We start from the raw sequence: 24,990 nt of genomic DNA, 5'->3' as shown, positions 1-24,990 counted from the left end.
ACAGTTTTGCAGTTTTAAATAGATTTCTATGTTTAAAGACTCTCATATGTGATCATTTGTTAACGTGACATCAGCAAGAGCTATAGATATACTATTCTACATGAAATAATTTTTCTCTGTGTAATACTTAGAAAAACCTTTCAATAATTTAAAAATCATAATTCTTGCATCTGTCATGGTGTGGTTTGGAGCAGACATGCACAATGTCAGCTTTAAAAATCCTTTTAAAAACAGCCTGCTTTTTGAATCTTTTTTTTTTCTTGACAGCAGCTGCTTTCAAATGTAAAATCGTTTCAAAGGGCGGTGGGAGGTGGATAAAAGTAATAAGGAAGCATAGAAAACATAGTCGAAAACCAATAACTGTGGTTCAGCTGTCTGGAGGTCCTCGGGTTCAGTGATATTTTCAGGTCTTCCTAGTGGTGGTTTCCAGGAGGAATCACCTAGCTTGAGACGAGACAGCACAGCCCAAAGAACCTTCTCTTCCGTCTTCTAACCAGGGGGTAGGGAGTTAGATTTAGAAGGCTGCTGTCATCTGTGATGGGATAGAATGTACATATGAGTGAGGTACAGACAAAACAACTTGTTTTTTATGAATTGGCCTTAAAAATCCTCCATCCTTCGAATCCAACTTTCTCAGCCTCGGCACCATTGACGTTTTGGACCAGATCATCCTTTATTGTTGGGGGCTGTCCTGAGCATTGTAGGATGTTTAGCAGCATCCCTGGCCTCTACTCACTAGATGCCAGTAGCACTGCCCTACCAGTTGTGACAACCGAAAATGTCCCCAGATATGGCCACATATTCCTGGGGTGGCAGTGAGGTTGAAGCAAAGAGCCCACAGTTGAGAACCACTGCTTAGAATTAAATATAAACTGCTTAGAGGCAGTTTTTCACTTGGGAGATGTATACGTCTTAGGAAAAGCCCATGCTTTGGAGTAAAGCTGGCTTCTTTCTTATACCTTACCACTTACTAGTCCTATGACTTTGAAAGTGTCACTTAAGCTCGTTAGGCTTCATTTTCCCCATATGTAAAATAAGGCTCAGTAATACTTACCCTAGGTGAGAATTAAATGAAACAATCTATTAAAAACATTTAGCTTGGGTGGGGACATTGGTGCCTAGCATGGAGGAAACAGTAAATATAGCTATTATTAACTATTTTCCTTTACATAGGACCTTGTCTTACCTCCATTCACCTACTTTATGCCTCGGGAAGAAACTTCAACTATTTCTTGTTGAGTATTTCCCTAGTACTTTCTTTCTTTCTTTCTTTCTTTCTTTTTTTTTTTTTTGCGGTACGCGGGCCTCCCACTGTTGTGACCTCTCCCATTGCGGAGCACAGGCTCCAGACACGCAGGCTCAGCGGCCATGGCTCACGGGCCCAGCCGCTCCACGGCATGTGGGATCTTCCCGGACCAGGGCACGAACCCATGTCCCCTGCATCGGCAGGCAGACTCTCAACCACTGCGCCACCAGGGAAGCCCTCCCTAGCATTTTCTATAGATATCTGCACACAAGGGCATTCAGAGAAGATTGTCAGCTGTTGAATTCACAAGTTGTGGTTTGAAATTTTTAATATGATGACAAGTAGAGAAAGAAATAAACCAGTAAACCAAATACAGTTTAATGAGCTGGGTTTTTGGGAAATAGTGCAGTTCAACAGAGAGTGTGGGTAGAAACAGCCTGTTGGAGCGGAACTGGCCAATGTGGGTTGCAGAGGCTGGAGAAGGACCACAGGGAAATAATCTGGAAATTGCTAGCTGAGGCAGCGCTGAGATATGGTCAGAATGGAACTAGGGGCAACAAAATGGCTGGTTGGCTGGCAACTCTTATATACCTAAGCTTTGCCGGGACTAGTTGCACTGCCCTCCCAGAGCAGAGCTAAAATGTTCCCTCCTTTCCCCATCCTAACGTTGAAGATGGAGGACCTTGAAAAACAGCCCAGAATCAGGAGTTAGATGGAGTGATTGATATAGTGAAGAATTGTGCCCCACTTCAATAAAACTGGCTTGTAGATGAGGATTGTTTTTCTTGATTACTGAGAGCCTAGATGCTCAGGAACAAATGAGTCCTGGCTTTCTGGTCCTCGTACATAAACTGTCATCCAAGTGCCCTGGCTTTCCCTCCCCATCCCCCAAGGCTCCCATGTGTCATATTTATTTGTAAATTAGCATCACCCACCGAGCTGACAGTGTTCCTTGGAATGCTGCGCTATGTTACACACGTAGATGAAACTAGAATAGCAAGTCAGAGCCAGGGAAGAAAACAGGGGCCCCAGCTGGGCACATCAGATTAATCAAACACAGCCTCCTCCCCCAGGCTCCCCAGATTAAAATCCTCTTTTAATACTCACACTCTGCTAATGTGGAGAAAAACAGGACTCTGTCTTTTTCATAGTGAAAAATAATTCACTATAATCTGGATGTCAACATTTTGAGGCAAAAAAATAGGACATCTCTCTTTTACAGTTAAACTTGCCCCAAACAGTTAAGATGCTGAAAGCAATGTCAAATCCTATATATAAACCTGATTTCTCAGAAGAATCTCTGAGATGAATCATAATATATTTGGAGCAGATAGAAACGATAACCATACTCTCTCATCATTTTTAGGACTCTTAACTTCTTTAACCACCAAATGATCAGTGAACTTAACCTAATTGGATATGGCCAAGATACAGCAGACCCTGAAGGGTAAAGAATTTTATTTTTTGGTATCTCTTTGAATACTGACTACACTTCCCCAAACTCAAGTTCAACTGGAAGTTAATGCTTCCTTGGAACAGAATTACCAAAACTATGAAGATACTAATAGCAAAGAAAAATCTTATTTCTACTTCTATGAGACTTGGAGATCTATTTCCTGAATTCCCATTTATTTCCTGAATTCCCTATATGCTTGCCTTTCTTCAGTCATTTAAGAGATTTGGGAGTGACCTCATTGGTATTTATATATTACACAATAAAATGCAATTCTGGTGTGTATCATTCCCACTACATGAGGAAATATCTACATACGTTGGTATGTTGTATTTACAAAGAAAGTGTGCATGTGTGTGCTGTGGTGGTATATTTGCTCCCATTCTTTCTTTTTTAGGTATTAAAAGCACACAGGTATTATGAGATTTGTATCAAGACTGACCCTTGTATCTGTGCATTCATTACAGTGAATCAAAAAACCTTTGTGCTATTGAAATTCTCCTCATTCAGCCTTCTTTTCATATATATATATATATATATATATAAAACATTCACTTGTGAGTGCTATATACACACATGCACACACACATACATATATAGCATTCATAAGTGAATAGGAAGTGTTAGGATTGATGAGAAAGTGCTCAGACGTTAAGCAAAGGACAGACTGTCTATTAAGGACGACGGCTGGTTTGGGGCATCTTAGTTGAGCATTTGTGACACCTTTGCCTAGCCTGGAGCTTGTCTGATCATCACCTAGGGCTGAGGTGACACAAAAGCTCAAAAATTCTTGGCAGAAATTCAGAGCAGCTTTCTACACTCTAGGAAGCTGACATCTGCAGTAAATGCTGAAATTCACTGAGCAGTAAGTCTGCCTGGAATGGTTTGAAGTCAATTTAAAGCCAAGGAAAGATGTCTTCCCACATACTGAAATCCTGTCTCTGAAGCGAGGGGCTGTCAACAGAATGTGAGCAAAATGGGATGTTTCCCCACTCATTCTAAACTTTCTATGCTAATCCATCTGAACTTGCTGGGAAATCTTTGCTTTTTATTGGAAATGATTGAGACTTTTATGGTATCTTTTCTCCAAAGTGCATACCCTCAGAGAACTGTAACTTAGGAGAGTTTTAAATGTGAAAATAAAAAGTGAGAAAGAGAAGCGGAGGCAGGAAAGGATAGCAGAAAGTGAAAGAAAAGGAGAGTAGGGTATTCAGTCATCGGTAAATTCAAACCCCAGTCATTTAATGTTTAATTCTTGGATGTTTAATGTTTAATCCCTATTAAAGCCAGGGATGCTGGAGGCCCCCAAGGTACAGTAATACCATTTCTCTATTGCTCAAATTTCTTTTGCCAATAAAATATTTTTTACATAAATGATATGTTAAGAAACAGAAGGACATGAAAATGAGAAGTTTTCAAATAATAAACTGAGTGTTTGAGTTTAAAGCTATGTTCTCTAAGTCAAGAGAAGTGCTTATAATGGAACTGCAGTTGCACATTTCTAATCTGTTAAAAAAGGAGAACTTCAGCTAATCCCAGGGTTCCCAAACATAAGCTGCATCAGCTTCATCTGAGGGCTTATGAAAGCACAGATTGCTAGCCCTACCTCCAGAGTTTCTGAATCAGTAGGTCTGGGGTGGGCCAGGCAATCTTCACTTCTTACAAGTTCCTGGACCTGCTGATACAGCTGGTCCTGAGACCACACTTTGAGAACCACTGAATTAATCGAAGCTCTACGAAGTGTAGGGCTCTATGTCGAGTGCTGGGGGTAATACCATATGGGTCCTAAGAGAAAGGTGAACCTTGGCCTCAGGGATCTTTGCCTGAGTAACTAGGAGGCTTCATTAGAAATGCCATTACAGAGATACAAATACAATGCTTTGAGAATTCCCAGAGGGGGAAATTACTCCCACCTGTAAAGAAGGCATTTGTGGAAAATTCCTGGGGGCTCCGTGTTCATGCTGGGCTACAAGGTGTGGGGAGAACTTGGACATTTGGTGAAGTAGGGGGGCAGGCATTCCGGATGGAGAAAACAGTGTCAAAGGAGGAGGTCAGGGCAGGTCAAAGACAGGGAGGTCAAAGGCAGCCTGAATTTGGGTCCAAGTAAATTGTCCAGTCTGGCTGGAATGAAAGGCATATGAAGGAGGGGATGGTCTAAAACAGAACTACTTAGAATTCCCTAAATAAGGCCATTCCTTCCCTTGCCTCCCTGTCCTTTCACACACCATCTCTTTTTTCAGAAAAGTCTTTTCTGACTGTTCCGTGCTTCTACCTTCCTTCATGCTTCCATACAATTGCTACAGCCCTGGGTGCCTTGTCCGCTTCCAACCCTGTTTAGCCACCATTCTATGAGCAACTCTTTATGAAAGACTTAATAAATTTACCCTGGCTGCCCAGGTCTTCAGCTCCCACTTACTCCTCAACCCTCCTTAATTAGGCTTCCGGGCCCCCAGTTCCAAGTAAACTACTTTGGCCAACCTCACCAGTGACTCCCTTGTTGCTAAATCCTATGGACACTTTCAGTTCTTATCTAGCTGAACTACCCCACACTATTAGCCATTCCTTCCTTGCAGCTTTCTTATTATACCATGTTGAGTTTCTTCTCCATTTTTGTAAACTGCTCTTCTTACATTTTGGTATTTCAGGGCTCTTCTCTATGTACTCTCCATGGGTGGTCTCAACCATTTTTAGGGCTTTGATTACCACGACACTGCTGACGTTTACATCTGTATTTCCTGTCCTTCTAGCTCGCGTGTCTCACCTCAGCATAAGACATGTACGTCCATCACAACCACGGAGCATCGCTCTTGGAGTCCCCCCGCATCCAGAACTTCAACTGTCCTGTCCTCTACCTCTACTGGTACCACTCTGTTCTAATGTAGTGATTGACACCATCATTCGCTCTGCTTTCCAAGTCTGAACGCAGGTTTCATCCTTGATTCTGCCTTGGCCTTATGTACATCATCCAACTGGTCCTATCCTCTTCTCCAAGCCCTGGTCTTTAGGTCAGATTGTAAGCATTTCTCACCTGTCTTATTGTACTTGCCTACTAACTGAATCCCTCCAGTGACCTCGGGATAAAGTCTAAACCTCTTAACATGAATTAGAGGGGCCTCCCCCAACCTCTCTAGTCTCTCTCTCTCTTTTTGTTAATATATACTGCAATTTTATTTCAATCGCACAAACGAAGTTAGCATGTAGGAAATTTAAATGAACAGTACGGTAAAAATAGCAGAGAACCAAAAACTCTAATAAGGAAGTACACCTAAAGCATGAGAATTCAACATTCATTAGTGTTTCATCTTCAGTTTTGATTGACACTTGATGCTTGCAAAATTTTGAAACAAACTTTGAGATCATGATGACTATTCTGAAGAGATTTCAGCACCGGCACTAAGATTTGTACATTCAGTTGGTTTGCAATTGACTTGTTAGCCATTTACATCGTGTATCGTACAGATTTGTCACAGGTCAGATCACAGTGTTGAAGGAAAGAAGTACCTGCCTGTAATTAGAAAGGATCCCCTAAACTGCACTCAGCTTAAGACATCCAAGGTACAAGAGCATGAAAACCATCATAATATTGTGCCTCCAAGGAACATAGTTTTGATAAGGAAAATAACCTAAGCTTCTGTTTCCCATTTTAATTACTCAAATCTCTAACAAGGACAAAACTGTCACATAGGACAGTAAATGGATGCAGTAATTCAATCAGACTTCTTGGAAAGAACACATTTAGCAATCTGGGACAATGCAGAATGACAGGAGATAAAACATGATTCAACACTGGTTCTTTTTGTCATTTTACACAGACATCATGTTAATATTAGACCAAGGCACAAAACATTTAGTGCATAAACCAGTTTCTTTTTTAAGACCTAGCATTTTTACTGTAGTCTTTTATCTTACTTTGGACCACTTGTACCCAGTACTCTATCCTACTAGAGACTGCTTAACTTAATCAACAAAATCAAAAGCGATTTCTGAGCAGATTTGTGGGGGACACAAACATTTGTATCATCAAAGTGTTTGCATAACCAAAAGTACAATAATAAAGATGAAAATGCCACCTATTTCTTTTAGAAAGTAGTACTTCATAAGCTTGCTGCATCTTTAATGTCTTCACTATTGGATGACAATGAATAGTTGATAGAAAAAAAGAACTGTATACTTGAATTATGATAGCTCCTCCATCACAGATCTAAAACTGAAGTTTCTATAGAAATAGAACTATTTTAACAAGGGAAAAAAATCCCTCATTCAAACCTCTTTGAAGTGGTAATGGCTGCAAACTTGCAGCACTTAGAAAACTATGCTATCAACAAGTTCTGTTTTTAAGAATTTAGATTAAGAAATCTAGATAGCAGATGAAAGTGGATTATTTCTTCAAAATTTTAGTAAAACTACTGATAATCCAAGGTTTCAAAGCAAATATGGCACATCAAGATGGAGAGCCTGGAGAATTTTGATTTCCTAAAATTTCAAAAAATTCTATCATTGCAACATACAGGATTTCTTCCCTATTTTAAGCTTAGAAGTTTCAAAGAGAAGGGAGTGGATAACATACACACACGTGAGTGCCCACACAAACACGCACGCACGCATGCACACACGGTGGTAAGTAGAGTATCTAGTTCCTTCTTCCCACCACCTAAATCTCACTTTATTTATTAAAAGAAAATTATGCAGGACCCCCCTCACTGTTTTCCCTTGATCTAATGATTTCTGTGACCTTAATTGCTGCCATCATTGTTACTTTTCTAGTATTGCAACATAAGATTCAAAAACAGCTTTGTAGTCAGGAACGTGTACCTGCACACCTGAACAACTGCAGGGCACCAAGGTAATAACAACTGCCAAATTCAGGGATGGAACTTTTGAGTTCCACAGTAAGATGTAATTCATGTAAAGCTCAGAATCATGTTTCAGACCATTGAACTTACTCAAGTTAAAATACAAATAGCTGAAGACATGATGTAAAAGATTAAGTACTTGATGCTGTTAACATATTTACCAATTAAAGTCACAAAATATTCCCCATTATTACTCATGCAGATAACTGAGAATGAAGATAGTGCAGAAATTAACTTTGAATAAAAAATTATTCCTTCTCTTCCTTCCACTCCCCTATACTCTACAAAATGTTTTCCCTGGGACTAGGCCTTGAAAAGGCCACTACATATTAGTTTGACATGCATTACTGTCTGCAATTTAAAAAAGCTAATTTTGTGGTGGTTTTCTAATTTTATAATTTATAATTACATTATAAATATGTCCACATGCATAAATCTAAAAAAGGTTGAAAACCTACAGTGAATCTACAATACATTGTTTTACATTTGACCACTGCTTTGTGTTACGTAGGAGTCACAGATTTGGTAAAGCATTGTAACAATTTAGGAAGGCATCTAAATCTTTAAATTATGGACAAATTTTATGTTTGAACCTACAAAATTGCATGAAGGCTAAACTCGAGAGACTTCCTATCATTCTAATATTCCTCACTCCGAACAAATCATTTTTAGGACATTTTTTATAAATATCACCCTTTGAAAGCACATACCATTCCATTTGTTCCACATTTTATGATCTTAACCTACATAGGGCTGAACTCAATTATTCATGGAATATCAAATATGATAGGAAGACAAACCTGAGAGAAACAATACAATAGTATAACTTGCTAAATTCCTCATCACCATCTCTGAAGAAAACTTCTCAAGCCTTTCTCCTCTTTATTTTAGCAATGGATTGTGGAAAATGTGTGATTTTCTCTTGACATGAAAATATCTCAATGCACGGTGATCTTGCCTGATGGATTCAGTATTTTCTGCATAACTGATACAGGAACTCCTATACGACTCTCTTCCATCCTGTTGTAAAGGTCAGAAAAAAGCAGCAAACTGGGAAGGAAACAGCTTATCACCAGGGTAGTAATGTCTGAAGTCTTTCAAAGTATGTTGGTTTTTCCCTGCTTTGTCTCCATTTTCTTCTTACAGCTCACAAAATTTAAGGGTTTTGTTGTTGTTACCACAGTTGTTCTTTGTTGGTTTTTTTTTTTTTCCTTTCTCCAGATTAAAGTCCTGTCTCTCCTTAGTTTGATTCTCTATGCAGTATTTGACTTGCTCAGTTCCTGCCTGATTGCATCAATGAGCTCTTCTTTTAGCTTAGTTAATTCTTTTCTCATTTCATCTAAAATGTCCTGTTTCAGGCTGTCATAGTCCAAGTCCCTCCACCTGGACTCCGTTGGCACTGGGCTGTGACGAGGGCGCAGATTTTGGTCTGTGTAATGAATCATAGGACGTGTTGTCAAAAACAATCTGATTTTTCCTTGGAGAATCCCGTCTGGAAATAACAGGTGACTTGCTGCCATTCATTGTATTTGTTCTTTCCCAAGGCTTTCTTGTCGGTTCAGGTGTACTTGTTGAAGAGGCCTTAGAAGTTACAAGCTCTGAATCTTCATTTTTGTTCTGTTTCTATTGTTGATCCCTTTTCAGCAATTCTCCTCCTCCTGGCCAGCAGGGCACTCATTTCTTCCATTAAACCACTACCCCCTAACGGAAGGGATCCATTTCCACGACCCATATCTGTTTAGATGAGGCCGAATCCACACCAATGGTATTCCCTCCGCTTGGGAAAGAGGCATCCTCCATCCGTGACACTTTCCTAAGTTTTGCTCCAGCAACCGCAGCTGCAAGTCCAGTTAAAGGGCGATTGTCTTCAGACATGGATCCCGAAAAAAATCCAGAAGCAGGGAGGGGAGCAGCAGGAGGTGGGGGGGGAGGAGGGGTACCTGATTCGGAAAAGGCGGTGGAGGAGGCGGAGGGGGGGCCCTGAGGATGGAAGTGGAGGGGGTAGAGGGGGCCCTGGGGGTGGAGGGAGTGCGGCTGATGCCTGGGCAGGACCTGGTGGGAGTGGAGGAGGGGGTGGAGGTGCAGGTGGTCCCAAGAAAATGCCCTGTTGGGCTGGAGGTTCCGCGGCTGAGAGGCTGCCTTCCAGCCTGGCTCAGAAGTAGAGGAGTTGTCTCCACAGAGGCAGGGACAGCGGCATTTGCCATTCTTCGCTCTCCCTCGCATGCCAGCTGCTCCCTTTCTAACTGCTCTTGTCGCTCTCTTTCTGGCCTTTCCCAGTCCAGTCTCTCCAGCCTTTGCCTTTCTAACCTCTCCCTCTCCAATCTCTTCCTTTGCATTCTTCCTCTCTCCAGCCTTTCCGGCTCCAGTGCCTTTTGTCATTGCTGTTCTTGTAGTTGCCTTCTTTGAATTTCCAATTCTTCTTGTGATGGGCCATTCTGAACTTCGGCAGGTAGTTGTGAATTTTGTCTAGGCTATGTTGGCCTTGTTTCCTGTGAATTCAACACGCCTAAGGCATGCATCATGGCACTTGCGAAGACATGCGCATCTTCTTTGCTGCCGAAGTTGAGACCATACACCTGTCTAGCATCCCACCATTGGTGGAAGGTCTGAGTAGCTTGATCGTACTTCAACCCTTTAGGAATGGCACAATATATCACTACCTGCTGGTCCTGAATCTTCCTGCCCACCACTCTGAATGTGTTGTTGCCTGTATGATGATATATATGAACTCAGATGAACCCGGTTGAACCACCAGCTGGCACCCACTTTTTATTGGCATCATCATAAACCATCACAGCAGCTCTTGCCTGACAGATACTCTGTTCACTTATTATTTTAAATGTATCCTGCCACTCCCTTCTGGTCTGTAGAGTTTCTGCTGAAAAATCAGCTGATAACCTTATGGGAGTTCCCTTGTATGTTATTTGTCGTTTTTCCCTTGCTGCTTTCAATAATTTTTCTTTTTGTTTAATTTTTGCCAATTTGATTACTATGTGTCTTGGCGTGTTTCTCCTTGGGTTTTTCCTGTATGGAACTCTCTGCACTTCCCAGACGTGGGTGGCTATTTCCATTCCCATGTTAGGGGAATTTTCAACTATAATCCCTTCAAATATTTTCTCTGGTCCTTTCTTTCTCTCTTCTCCCTCTGAGACCCCTATAATGTGAATGTTCGTGTGCTTAATGTTGTTCCAGAGGTCTCTCACACTGTCCTCATTTCTTTTCATTCTTTTTTCTTTTTTTTGCTCCACAGTAGTGATTTCCCCTGCTCTGTCTTCCAGTTCACTGATCCATTCTGCTTCATTTACTCTACTATTGATTCCTTCCAGTGTGTTTTTCACTTCAGTTATTGTATCGTTCAACTCTGTTTGGTTGTTCTTTATATTTTCTAACTCTTTGTTAAAAAATCCCTCTAACATCCATTTTTCTCCTGAGTTCTTGGATCACCTTTACAATCGTTACTCTGAACCCTTTCTCGGGTAGATTGCCTATCTCCACAACACTTAGTTCTGGAGTTTTATCTTGTTCCTTCATCTGAAACACATTCCTCTGCCACCTCATTTTGGGTTAATCACGTTTCTCAACTTTGGAGAAGTAGCCTTCTGTAGGAGACGTCCTATGGGTCCCAGCGGTGCACTCACCCAAGGGCCAGGGGCCAGCGGTCCCAGGGTAGTGTCTGGCCTGTGTTTGCAGACTACAGTCTACTGAATCGTAGTTTTCTTCCTTCTGATTTCTGCCCCCTGGTGGGTGAGGCTGGTCTAGGAGCTTGTGTAGGCTTCCTGGCAGGAAGGGCTGATGCCTGCCCACTGGTGGGTGGAGCTGGGTCCTGGCCCTCTGGTGGGCAGGCTGTGTGATCAAGAAGTCTTTAGGCAACCTGACTGCTAATGCATGGGGCTGTGGGGCTGTATTCCCACCCGTTAGTTGTTTGGCCTGAGGCATCCGGCACTGAAGGCTACAGGCTGTTGGGTGGGGCCGGGTCTTTGTGCTAAAGACCCAAGCAAGATGTCTGCCTCAAGGAGAGTTCATGCAGATGAATAATCCTGAATATATCTGCCACCAGTTTTTATGGCCCCAGCATGAACCACAGCACCCCCCCTCCTGCCTCCCCAGGAGACCCTCCAAGACCAGCAGGTAGGTCTGGCCCAGGCTCCTCTGAGGTTACTGCTTTTGCCCTTGGTTCTGGTACATGTGAGATTTTGTGCAATCCCTTTAAGAGTTAAGTGTCTGTTTCCCCCAGTCCCGTGGAGCTCCTGCAAATAAGCCCTGCTGGCCTTCAAATCCAAATGCTCTGGGGGACACCTCTTCCCAATGCCAGACCCCTGGGCTGGGAAGCCTGATGTTGGCCTCAGAACTCTCACTCCTGTGGGAGAGCCTCTGCAAGGTCACCCAAGGTGGGGTGGGGTGGGGGAGGAGGTTAAGGATTTGGTTATATTTCAAGTGCACCCCTCCTACCGTCTCGTTGTGCTTTCTTCTTTATGCCTTTAGATGTAGAAGATCTTTTTCTGTAGGTTCCAGTCTTTTCTATCAATGGCTGTTCAGATGTTAGTTGTGATTTTGGTGTGTTCATGAGAGAAGGTAAGCTCAAGGTCCTTCCACTCCACCATCTTGAAAGACTCCCTCTAATCTCTCTCTTAAGCCTCTTTTTTTTTAAAATTTATTTATTTTATTTTTGGCTGCGTTGGGTCTTTGTTCCTGTGCGCGGGCTTTCTCCAGTTGCGGTGAGTGGGGGCTACTCTTTGTTGTGGTACGCAGGCTTCTCACTGCGGTGGCTTCTCTTGTTGCGGACTTCAGTAGTTGTGGCACATGGGCTCAGTAGTTGTGGCTTGAGGGTTCTAGAGCACAGGCTTAGTAATTGTGGCACACAGGCTTAGTTGCTCCATGGCATATGGGATCTTCCCAGACCAGGACTCAAACCCGTGTCCCCTGCATTGGCAGGCAGATTCTTAACCACTGTGCCACCAGGGAAGTCCTTAAGCCTCTTTTCTAACCACTTTCCCAAATAATGAAGTGTTTATAGTTCATCAAAATGCCCTGCTCTGTCATCTCCTCAGACACCTTCACACATTCAGAATCTTCTGCCTAGACTCTCTTCTTTCTATCTTTTTCTTTAGCTAATTTCAATTTATCCTAAAAAATCTCAGCTCAGATACTTTCCAAAAAGCAATTCTCAATTACTCCTGTCTTCTCCTTCCCCATTTACAACTAAAATCTGACTAGGTGAGAATCCAATATGCCCTTGTAGCAACCTGTTTCTAACTATTAATATACCCTTATAGCAACCTGTATCTAACTAATAGTTGCATTTTAAGTGCTATTTTTTTGTCTTTCCAATAGTATGTGTGTGTGTGTGTGTGTGTGTGTATCTCTGTGTGTGTGTGTGTATCTCTGTGTGTGTGTGTGTGTTAGTTGTTTCCAGAATTCACATGTCATACCCTGAAGGCTCCATCACAATCTCTGCAAGGGGAGGCTTATGTCATTTGAAAAAGCTTCCCAGGTGATTCTCATCCCATTCTGTCCTGTTGAGATGGAAAGCCTCTAGGGGGAGTCATCCCCAGCACCTGACACAGAATCTGGCATATTGTAAGTGACTATCACATGTTGGATGATGGTGGGGACAAGAAATGATGAGGTGAGAAGTCTGTTTTTCCTTCAATGGACAATGTGTAGACACATAAAATTTGAGTAGTGGCTCAACATAATTAGAGTAATGTATTTAGAAACTGATGTGTGATCAGTGATGAGTGGATTAGATTGGAGGAGCGGGGGAGGGATAGCATATGTCATGCTGAATCCTGGGCAAAATGTTGTAGAGATTGCAAAGGATCTGGGGTAACCAGTAAAACTTCCTAGAGTGGAATTCCCTGGTTGCACAGTGGTTAAGAATCTGCCTGCCAATGCAGGGGACATGGGTTCAAGCCCTGGTCTGGGAAGATCCCACATGCCGCAGAGCAACAAAGCCCGTGTGCCACAACTACTGAGCCTGCGTGCTGCAACTACTGAAGCCTGTGAGCCTAGAGCCTGTGCTCTGCAACAAGAGAAGCCACCACAATGAGAAGCCCACGCACTGCAACGAAGAGTAGCCCCTGCTCGCCACAACTAGAGAAAGCCCACGTGCAGCAATGAAGATGCAATGGAGCCAAAAATTAATTAAAAAACAAAACAAAAAACTGCCCAGAGTGACATTCAGACACCAACTTGAGGCACAGAAAGTCTTTATATGAGGTGCTGGAGAAGGACCTAAAAAGTCATCTCCAGGCTAGCAGGTGGTATAACTGCTCAGTGTTCTTCAGCCAGATGCCAGAGAACTCTTCCGCCTGCCATGGCTATGTTGGTTCTAGTTATGCACGTCCAGACTGGAGTGGATCACAGGTATAGAGAATGGGGGAACTGTTCCTAGGCCCAGTTTAGTCTGGAGTAGGACTGTCTGCAGGAGGGGGCCCATTCTAGAACAGCTGCAATTCCTGACTGATCCACTTCAGACAGACTCTAATGCATGGTACCACCAACCGAATTCTAGGCAAGAGTAAATGTATTGACACACCACACAGCATTCATGAAGTCAGAATTTTGGAAAAGGTGAAACTGTCTTTCAGGCTTAAATTATTTCTGCAGTGTTTTGTTTGATTACAGCCTGCATTTAGAAGATGCTTGTCCTTGACTTTCCCATCTCCTTTTAGCCTTTGTCGGTAACGTTGTGGGCTCTACACAGGTGGTTCCATTTGTAATCCATTTGACACAGCAAGACTCTCATAATTAATGAAGCTCCCTACAGCACTGCCAGTGACCTGGAATGTAGGACAGGAGAGGTGCTGAAGCAGAGGAAAGGACAGAAGGCTGAGAGCCAGGAGACCTGGACGTTGCCGGGAGGCTGCCGGGAGCTGCAGCCGAGCAAGGGAGTTTTCTTCTGTGCACCTCTGTCTCCAGCCTTAAACTGGAAGCACAGAAGCAAAGGTCCCATCTCAAATAATGGCATAATCACTAACCATTACAATTCCTGATCTTGGCCACCTTCCTTTGTTTGTCACTGGAAATCAATTTAAAGCATATTGTTGTTGAGTCAAGTTTTGATTGTGGTGGGAAGGCGGGAAGATAGGATTCAATCTTGAAATGCTCAAATCAACATGGAAGAGTTTCTGAGTTGCGGGACAGGATGGAGTCTGGAGAACAGGGGATTCAGAGCATTTCCAGGGTGGGTTCCCCACCCGCACCCCGTACGTGCCTGGCAGGATTTCCACATGGTCAGGGTTTGTGTAGTGTAGGAAAAAGGGGGACCAGGAGCAGTATCTTTTCCCTTTTTCTCTCTGCTTCAAACTCACGTGTAAATGGAATGAAAAGAGAAAGGAAAGAAGCAGGCAGAAGGAAAACAGATGGTTCTCTATAATGCTTTTCATCCAGTTAGAATTATGTTTTGACAATAAGGTCCTACAGAAAAAAACTGGAACACATTTTCCCACATTTCACCCCACACCATCTTCTGCATAGATTAGACCTGTGTAATGAATCAATCTCCTGAAAAGAATTCCAGGAAGGTCATGGGGCAGCCTCTATGCTCTGTCTTGGTATACGCAGAGAGAGGGATCTGGCTGATCTGCTGATTAAAATAGTGCCGCATGCATCTGCTAAAAAATGTTCCCATGGTGACTCCAACAGACCTGCTCTCCTTCCTTCAGGCCTTCTCAGATGTCCCAGCGGAGACTCGCATTCCCCTTCCCCACCGCTCCGCTCCCAGTGACGTCATGCTGGGAGTACCCATTAAACATGCCCAGAACAGAGATGTATCTTCACGTGCTAAGGGTTCCCATTTCTCCCCCCAATGAAGAAACCTTAATTTCCCACAAGACTTCACCTGAATTTTAAAAATTATTTTTAAATCATACAGCATTACTCCCTCCTGAAGAAGTCCTTCTATCTCCTAGCTTTTTCCTTTGTATGGCCCAAATGGATTTAGGGTTCAAGTTCTAGGCATCACTTGTTTCAATTTTTCCCTTTTCACTTGTGTTTTTACTCATAGTATCAATCATTCATTACTATTATTATATTTTTAAAATGTATTTAAAATTCTAATTATTTTTTCCGTTTATAAAAGTTATACAAAATACTTCTACTATAATTTTGGATTTTTCTGGCCACACCACTTGACATGTGGGATCTTAGATCCCTGACCAGGGATCGAACCCACACCCCCTGCAGTGGAAGCGCAGAGACTTAACCACAGGACTGCCAGGGAAGTCCCAGCATTTCTATTATACTTTTTGTGATTATAAAAATGTCCTAAGTAAAGAAAATAAAATTTCTATTTTTCCAATAATGCCCGATTCAAAAACTGTTGGATGAACTTTCACTAAATATAGAGGGACTGTTTCAGATATTTAATTTAAAATATAGCCTATGGCATCCATGAAACTCAGCCTGGGGGGCCGTGGGTTGTCATCCTCCTAAGCAACTGGATGTGAAGTAAAAGAAGACCAACCACATCCTGTTGGTGGGGGGGACTTGCCCTACATAATACAAAGGTGAGGATAGCTTCAGACATGAGCCCCAAATCCAACGTCTTAGAGATCAATATTCTGGAGAGCTGGCTCAGGATCACCCTTTCATGGATGCTACATATAGTCTGCTTCAGAGTGAAATGTAGCAGGTATTGTTCAATTTGATGATGATTTGGAGTCTTCCTGAACTAGGTTGGTGGGCCAGCTGGTAAATATCAATAATAATAACAATAATAATAATGCAACTGTGGAGCGCTTGCTCTCTGTAAGGTTGGTAGTGGGCATTGACATGCGTTTAATCATTTAATCCTTACAACAAGCCTCTGAAGTAGGTGGTCTAATTTCTTTTTCAGGGATAAGGAAATGTACATTTCCAGAAGTTAAACTACTTGTTCCAGGAAAACGGCAGAGCAAGCATCGGAACCCAAGGCTAGCCTTAACCATGCTTATTTCTAGCAGCAAACTTGCAGGCTGTGTCCAGAGGGCTCTCATTACTACAACACTGTAGTAAAACACTGTTTTCTTAAAACCCTACAAGGCCTCCCAAACACTGTACCGACGGCTCAAGCCAGGAACCCTCGGTCACCAGGCCCTTTGGGAGTGCTTGCAGTTTACCTGATGCACCACATTGCTGGTCTCTTCTTTTCTTTTCTTTCTTTTTTTTTTTTTTTACTTTTCTTATTATTAAATTTTATTTATTTTTTAATTGAATTTTATTTCTTTTATACAGCAGGTTCTTATTAGTTATCCACTTTATACCTATTATTGTATATATGTCAATCGCCCGCCTCTTATTTTCTGTTACCTGCCTCCGTCCCTTGCAGCTCAGGTCACACTACACTGTCTGGTGTTCTCACCTCCACCTCTCCACCTTCTGCCACGCTGCTCCTTGAGCCAAGTGGAGCTCCCACTCTGCTGCCAACTCTTCTCCCTCCTCACCCAGAGGCAAGCAGCACCCTGTCCTCCCTCCCGCCTGGGCTTTGCTCGGTGGAAACAAGGTGTATCTTTCTTACTTCTAAAAACCCTTTCTCCACCCTCTATGGACCACCCTCTGAAGCTGATGCTTCCCTTAAGGCTGCTCTGGCCATATGTGCTTAGTGAAAGTGATTATTATTAGTCCTTTGTACATATCTTCAGACTCTGGGGCTGCAAAGTTGGGTGCAGGTTGAACAAACATTTAATGTTTATGCTGGGTGTTATTCTACTATGTTCCGAGCATTTCTCTAGGTACTGAAGATAAAACAGTTAACAAAAGCATACAGAGGCCCTCCCCTCACAGAACTTACATTCTAGTGAATATCCCCTTTCCCTTTCTGTGTTTCTGCTTCCTTTTCTGGTGTATCCTCCCATAGGATAGTTCCGGAGACAGGCTACCTGGGATCACATCCCAGCCTTTCTACTTAACAGTCTGTGTGACCTTGGCCAAGTTAGTTAACCTCTCTGTGCCTCAGTTTCCTGTAAATTGGGAAACATGAATAGCATTTCCCTCAAAGTTGTTATTAGAATTAAATAAGTTAATGTAGTTAATACATCTAAGGTATTTAGGATAGTGGCTGTGATATTGTAATTTATATATATTGGTCTCTGACCTCATTCTTGGCACAGAGCTACCAAAGCTCTGGGAACTTCCTTAGAGAGCAATAAAGATGTCTTTTGTTATGTTAATGATGTGACCTTTGGAAAACACCTGAGGGTGGGGGCTGGTTGCTAGGAGAATCAACTACGTGATTGGAGGGTTAACAATTTCAATCCCACCCCCTGACTTCCAGGGAGGGGAGAGGGGCTGGAGGTTGAATCAATTGCCAATGGCCAGTGATTTAATCAGTCATGCCTGTGTAAGAAGCCACTATAAAAACTCAAAAGGACAGGGTTTGGAGAGCTTCTGAGACTGGGGAGAGTGGTGCTCCTGGAGAGGGCATGGAATTTCTGTGCCCTTTCCCCATACCTTGCCCTGTGCATCTCTTCTCTCTGGCTGTTCCTGAGTTATATCCTGTAATAATAAACCGGTGATCTGGTAAGTAAAATGTTTCTCTGAGTTCTGTGAGCTGCTCTAGTGAACTAACTGAACCTAAGAAGGAGTTCATTGGACCCTCTGATCTATAGCTGGATGTCAGAAGCTCAGGTGACAACCTGAACTTGGGATTGGTGTCTAAAGTTGGGGCTGAGGGCGGGCAGTCTTTTAGGACTACTGAACCCTTAACTCATGGAATCTGACGCTGTCCCCAGTTAGTGTCAGAATTCAGTTGAACTGCAGGACACCCAGCTGGTGTCCGATAATTGCTTGGTGGTTTGGAAAAACCCCCATACGTTGGAATTGGATGCAAAATCACAGTGGCAATTTATGTTAATTATTACTATTACTTTGTTTAGATAACAACACAACACGTGGTTGGCAGGGATCTTCCTTTGGAAGTGTTCTTAAGTCTCTTCTGCTTGGCTGTAAACTTCTTAAAGGGCTAAGTCTTCAGTCCTTTTGTGTTTGCCATACGTGGTGTGATGCTTTTCACAGCGTATACAATGAATAAATGCTCTTGACTGATAGGGCCAGTGGAGGAGGTGTCTGTTGTGTCATCAGAGTGTTTCTCAGCTCCCCCTCAGAGCAAAACTGCATTCACCTGATAAACTATTCTCATTCGCTTGTCTTCTCGAGGAAAGACAACTGTAGGCTCAATGCCTTCTACTGCGTGTGTAAAAAAAACAACTTGCTTTAATTTCTGAAGAAACAAGACCCAAGGTTATCATGCTAAAAACATCCTCTGCCTCAAAGAGAAATGACAAGACTCACCTTGATTTTTCAATGGTAAAGGCATAGTTTCCCTGAGTTTGCTTAAAAGGTTTTTCATTTCTCGCATGTCTCTGTAAAATTGATAAAAAGAAAAACTATCAGCTGTAAATTTTTGAAATGTAATCTCGAACCGTCTGTTCTGTGAGACAACTGAAGGACAAAGTCTGTGCCTAACTGTACCAGCTCGAGCTTCCAGTAGGCAAATATTGCATTTATTTTGCTTGTATAAGAAAAAAGAAAATCTGAGTTGGGTTGGCTCTGGAAGGAATAAGAATAACTCTGACAAACGTTTCCGCAGGGCATTCTGCTATAGGAGCCCTCATATCTGCCTTCAGTTGGACCTGGCTGAGATCAGAGAAGAGCCTCTGGTAATGAGGACAGTACTTCACGTTTCCAAGGGCAGGTGAAGGGCACGCAACTAGAACAACAGGAGAACCCTGGGCAAAGCTGAGGCTGGGTGATGATGTTCTCTTATCTGGTCCAAGGGCTGTCCTGCCTGTGTGGTTTCACTCCCTGTCGTCTCTCATTATCGTAATTGGAATTCACAGTAACACAGGTGTTAAGCATTCCCAAGCGTCAACACATTAAATTGGCTTGGAATGTTTTTAATGTGCAGCCCAGTTTGAGACCCACAGATTTCTTAGGGCAAAGTGATAGGGAGAAGCAAGGAAGCCCCCTCCCAGACCAGGTCTACTGTGCCTACTTCTCCCAGTCACTCCCACCTCCTTTGACCAGAATCTGAACTTTTAGGCTGAACTGAAATAGCTCCAACGCTGAGAGCTAGACTCTCCTATTATTATTATCAGCCGTAGCTTGCTCTCTGACAAGCTTACAAGGCCTGGATAGAGATTCTGTGCGAGGTTTCTGAGAAGGAACATGGCTTTGCTGAAGGATTACACACTGACCATGGCACTCTGGCAGATACTCCTGGGAATAGAGCAAAGCATTTTCTACTTTATAAATTAAGAGAAATCACTCATCATTTGTCTATAGCTCTACCAAACTGTGCCAAACAGCTTTATTGTTTGAATTGTTGGATTTCCAAGCTTAGACAAAATCCCAGTTTTATTAATAGCACGTAATTACCACATGCTTCAATTTTCTATAAACACAGAAATTTGGTTAATTAGCTTTAGAATTATATTACAATCTGAAAGTAGAACTACAATGGCTCTAAATGTCACTGTGTGATACATTTCTAAAAATAAAAAAATAGTGTTCATTATCTTGTCAATGACTCAACCCCACACACACAGAGTCCTCGATGGAATTGCCTAGTGTTCAGCTGCTTCGTGCTGGCTCTGGGGACATCAGTAGCAAAGGACAAGATATCAGTGTGAAGGCCAGTAAACAAGGGGCTTGTCCCTCTGCCTCACAGAATGGAATTTTTAGCATCTAGATGCGTTTATGATTATATTATTGTTATTGCTTCCTTTTCCCAAATGAAATAGAATCACTGTAGAATCTCTTCTTCCCAAGAAACTCCCTCTCTAGCCGTGAGCTACTGCTTGTTAAGACAAATGCATTAACTCACTTTGACCACTAAGGGGTCATCATTTACATCCTGGGAGAGTAAGAGAAGACAGCCCTTTGGAAAGCTGTCTGTGAACTGGACAGAACACTCAGCCCCTGACTGGCAACTGAATAGGCCATTCCATACACCTGAAATCTGAGAGTCTAGTAGACATCTTTGCACAATTTTCAATTCTTCTCCCTTAAACAAATGGAAATTTTGGGACCCATCCTGGTGGGTGAGCTGTGATGGGTATATAGATCCACCTTTCTCCCTTCCCAAGGAAGCGCTCCATTTTCATCTCCGTGGAGATGCAAGACTGATGGGAAAAGCAGAGGCCTGGGAGCCCACATCTCCTGGAGGCTCTGCTGTCATTCCACAGATGGATTTGGACCCCTTACCGTCTCTCATCTCAGTTTACTGAGAGCTCTGTTTCTGAACCTGAAAGAGAAAATCTCGACTCTCTCTAGCCCCTGAGTGTTAACTAGAGGAGGGTTGGCAGTCTATTTAGGGTAACTTCCCACTTACCTTTCAGTGTTCTCAATGTCTGTGGAAACCTGCCAGGAATGTTGCTGAATATCTGCAGGGGATGATGATGAGTCCTCTAGAGCAGGTGTTTCAGCACACTCCTCAATTTTGCAATCCAAACTCTTGGTTCCCCCTCCAGGCTCCTTTCCTAAGGGGGTTGGTGTTGGTAAAGAGAAGAGGATAAGAAATCATAAATGCAAATTCTATACCCAAGATATCACTGCAAATGTTGGCTATGCTTTGAGTCAAATGCTCCATTAACCCTAGAAACTTCTTTGAATACTAAAGTAATGTGTGTGTGTGTGTGTGTGTGTGTGTGTGTATAGCATATTTTCACAACATTCTGGGAAAGCTATCTGAGGTCAATGCAACCTGAAGATCAAGATTAAAGTAAGGGCCCTGCCTTTGATGGACTGTTGGTGCTTTGTAACCCATTCTTCGTGAGTTAGATCGGATCAGCTAGGAAGAGGAGATTCAGCCCGTGAAATTGTGCTGCTTTTTCGGTCCTCAGATGCAGGGGCAGGTAAAAGGGCCAGGAGCAGGTGACACCCAGCAGAAGAAATAGGAGCTCCTGCCATTCTCTCTGATTCTGACACTAGTCCTCTGGGCCTGTGAGAAGCAGCAGAGATTATGGACCTGCCTTCCATTTCCTTGGCTCTCCAACCTCCTTCAGTGTATCATTCTATGAGGAAAGAGCCCAGTCTCAAGATCCAGCCTCACTCTGCTGAGACCACAAAGTACAGTCGACTAAAGCACCATGTACTGGGTAGCCGTCCACAGTAGTGAACTGCCAATGCACTAAGACTTGTATTTACCGGGACTGATCTCAAGGGAATAAATCAATACTTTCTGGAAACAAATCTCCGAATTGGTTAGGCCATAAATTCATGTGAAATTAAATGGGAGTTATAGTCCGTGGCCCCGATAACCTCTGTCAATGTCTTTTATTCTGCCTTGAACTTCTGGGTATCTGCAAGGGCGTATCTTGCTATCATGGGAATGGCATACGAGGCCCAAGAACTGGGCGTTAATTTTTTATTTGTGTGTGTGTGTGTGTGTGTGTTTCTGCTGTGCCGCATGGCTTGCGGGATCTCAGTTCCCTGACCAGGGATCGAACCTGGGGCCCCAGCAGTGAGAGTGCCGAGCTCTAACCACTGGACTGCCAGGGAATGCTCAAGAACTGGGTTTTATTTATTTACTTTCATTTTTTAAATATATCTTTATTGTAGTATAATTGCTTTACAATGTTGTGTTAGTTTCTGCTGTACAACAAAGTGAATCAGCTATATGTATACATATATCCCCATATCCCCTCCCTCTTGAGCCTCCCTCCCACCCTCCCTATCCCACCCTTCTAGGTCATCACAAAGCATCGAGCTGATTTCCCTGTGCTATGCAGCAGCTTCCCACTAGCCATTTTACATTTGGTAGTGTGTATATGTCAATGCTACTCTCTTACTTCATCCCAGCTTCCCCTCCCCACTCTGTGTCCTCAAGTCTGTTTTCCACATCTGCATCTTTATTCCTGCCCTGCCACTAGGTTCATCAGTACTGTTGTTTTCGATTCCATATATGTGCATTAGCATATGGTATTTGTTTTTCTCTTTCTGACTACACTCTGTATGACACATTCTAGGTCCATCCACCTCATTACAAATAACTCAGTTTCGAAGAACTGGGTTTTAAACCTGGCTTTTTCAGTTGTTCATTAACTCACTTGTTCATTCACTCACAATATTTCCTGCGTGTCAGCTAAGTATCGGGTACTGGGCTTGGTACTAGAGAGACAGAGGTGAAAGAAAGGATAGTCTTTGTCTCATGGAGCTTAAAGTGCTGGAGATAGGGAACGTGGGTTCGTGCCCCAGTTTGGGAAGATCCCACATGCCGCGGAGCGGCTGGGCCTGTGAGCCATGGCGGCTGAGCCTGTGCGTCCGGAGCCTGTGCTCCGCGACGGGAGAGGCCACAACAGTGAGAGGCCCGCGTACCGGAAAAAAAACAAAAAAACAAATAATTACAAAGCTGTTGTGTAACATTATGTAGTCTGTATAAATGGTAGCTATATTGTTGCTTTCACTCTTTCAACCAGTTTTATTTGTATTATGTAGCTACATCTCCAGACTGGTTGTTAAGAAATCGTTACAGCCCGTATCATTGAACATTCATGAGATGGCAGCTCCACCTGGTTACCTTGTAGCTCAATTTCCCTAATCATGATATGATTGTTTTTGCATGTTTCTTTAAAAAAAACAAAAACACTTATGAAAAGGAAGGCTCTTTATGGTAAAATCTAATGGGAAGCTTTTCCCTTGGATTCCTGATCTGAAGGCAACTAGCAGAAATCTCATCCCTGTCATTTCTAACCCATGTAGTAGCAACACAAGGAGAAAGAGACAAGCAATTAACTGGTAATTAACTGTACAGTATTCATCAGCCTATAGTAGAAGTGGACCTCTGAATATTCAGCCAAAGCACAAACACAAGTTTACTGATGAAAACTTTTGATCCTTTTGTGTATACTTTATGCACATTGATCCTGGGTGATGGAATTGTTTTTTCCAATTTTATGGTATTGCTGTTGGGTAGAAATTAATTAAGTACACAGCATATTACCATTTCCCAGTGGGAGGGCATTGACCTCTTAAAAGCACTTGCATTGAATCTCCTGGTAGAGTGCACACATGCAGTCCATTTGGCACCTACCTCTGAGCAGTCAGCCTTGGGATGTGAGTCTGAGCAAGAGTGGCTAGCACTTGAGAGAGGGACAAAAGGGTGGGTGTCCCCCAGAACAGCCCTCTGCTTTTCAGAGGTCTAAAGGAGAGGGCCACCTGAAAGCACACATGGCTCCCGTTCTGCTCTTTTGGGTTTGAAATGCCATGGAGAATGGAGTATGGTTTGGATAGCAAATGGTGGATGAAGAAGATTCACACAAAGAAATTCTCTGCTTTATGGGCTCTGCTTGGTGTGGGGCCACTGTAGCCCCTACCCTGTGGTCAGGACTGTAGAGCCCAAAACTTTCATTCATGGGAACAGGGAGGACTCAAGATAGCGTGCTGTTCCTTCTTGGAGTCCTCTATCTCCTTCATATGTACTCCTCTTATACACAAACACATATGTAAAGTCCAATCCACAATCACTTTGTGTACACTTACTGCCTGTACTAATTCTACTTACATAAGACAAAAACATTCTAAAAAAAAGGTAACATAATTATTCATGTATTCCTGAAACATGCCTATGAGCTTGCAATGCCAAGTACACCCTCCTTTCCCTCATTTTCAGAGACTAGATATAACTCTGCTAATGCAGATGCACAAGAATGAAAAACTTGGATGCTGGACTTGCAGTTTGGTGCTTTCTGTCAGCTTACAAAATCTCTACAGAATTTTGATTATATTACATCTTCTCTGGCTGGCACATCTTGAAAGACAAGAGATTGATAGGAATTGTAGGGGTTTTCAATTCCAGAACATATGTGGGGAGATCATAATTGTTCTCATTTACTGATAGCACTGACTTTACGCTGGGCATCCTCTCCCACTACAGTCCCTGTTTATTGCCTTAATAGAACACTTAGCACTAATAGAAACTTATCTTATGTATTTGCTAACTGGTTTATTATTTGCTCACCCCAACCCCACTCTCATCTCCCATCTCCCAAACTGGATATGTAAAGTATGTAAGGCCAGGAACCTTATCTGTTTTCTTCAGTTCTGTAAGTCCAGTACCGAGGACGAAAGCTTACACATCAGATGATTTCAACAGATATACAGCATCAAAAAAAGTAATTATACTATATATGTTATACAGCTTTCTTTGCCGCGTTACTATGGTTAGAGATACTTTCATGTTAATGCATTCTGATTTATTTTATGCTTTTAAATGGATGCACAGTATCCCCTAGTAAGGAATTTACATTGTAATTCTTCCCTTTCTCCAGAGTATGCCAGTATTTGTATGGGACAGATCCTTTAAAGCAGAAAACTTGGACAAAGTATATGTATTCACATTTTGTACCTTAATATATATTGCCAAATTGGCCTCTGAAAAGTCTATGCTAATTTACATTTTCCTTCTACCAACTGTAAATGAGAGAATCTATTTCCCTACACCTTTGCCAGAACTTCAT

General features: G+C 42.6%; 1 protein-coding gene and 1 pseudogene across 2 annotated transcripts in view; both read right to left on the bottom strand.

Moving 5' to 3' along the window:
* Window positions 1–440: 440 nt before the first annotated feature.
* Window positions 441–24,990, bottom strand: part of RGS7BP (regulator of G protein signaling 7 binding protein) — a gene marked incomplete at its 3' end in the record, with an annotated part of 115,313 nt that continues 90,763 nt past the window's right edge. The window contains exons 4-6 of the mRNA XM_079918562.1: window positions 20,865–21,012; window positions 18,824–18,894; window positions 441–532 (exon numbers count right to left, since the gene is read on the bottom strand). Coding sequence (XP_079774688.1) covers window positions 441–532; window positions 18,824–18,894; window positions 20,865–21,012 — 311 coding nt within the window. The remainder of the gene's footprint in view (window positions 533–18,823; window positions 18,895–20,864; window positions 21,013–24,990) is intronic.
* LOC307184053 (protein enabled homolog) lies at window positions 8,434–9,775 on the bottom strand (annotated as a pseudogene). The gene has a single exon. The product of its transcript is annotated as a protein enabled homolog (transcript).

Source organism: Stenella coeruleoalba (genome assembly GCF_951394435.1).
Source record: "Stenella coeruleoalba genome assembly, chromosome: 3".
NCBI classification, from domain to species: domain Eukaryota; kingdom Metazoa; phylum Chordata; class Mammalia; order Artiodactyla; family Delphinidae; genus Stenella; species Stenella coeruleoalba.
The sequence above is the reverse complement of the archived record's forward strand: the minus strand, read 5'-3'. Positions and strand labels throughout refer to the sequence as shown.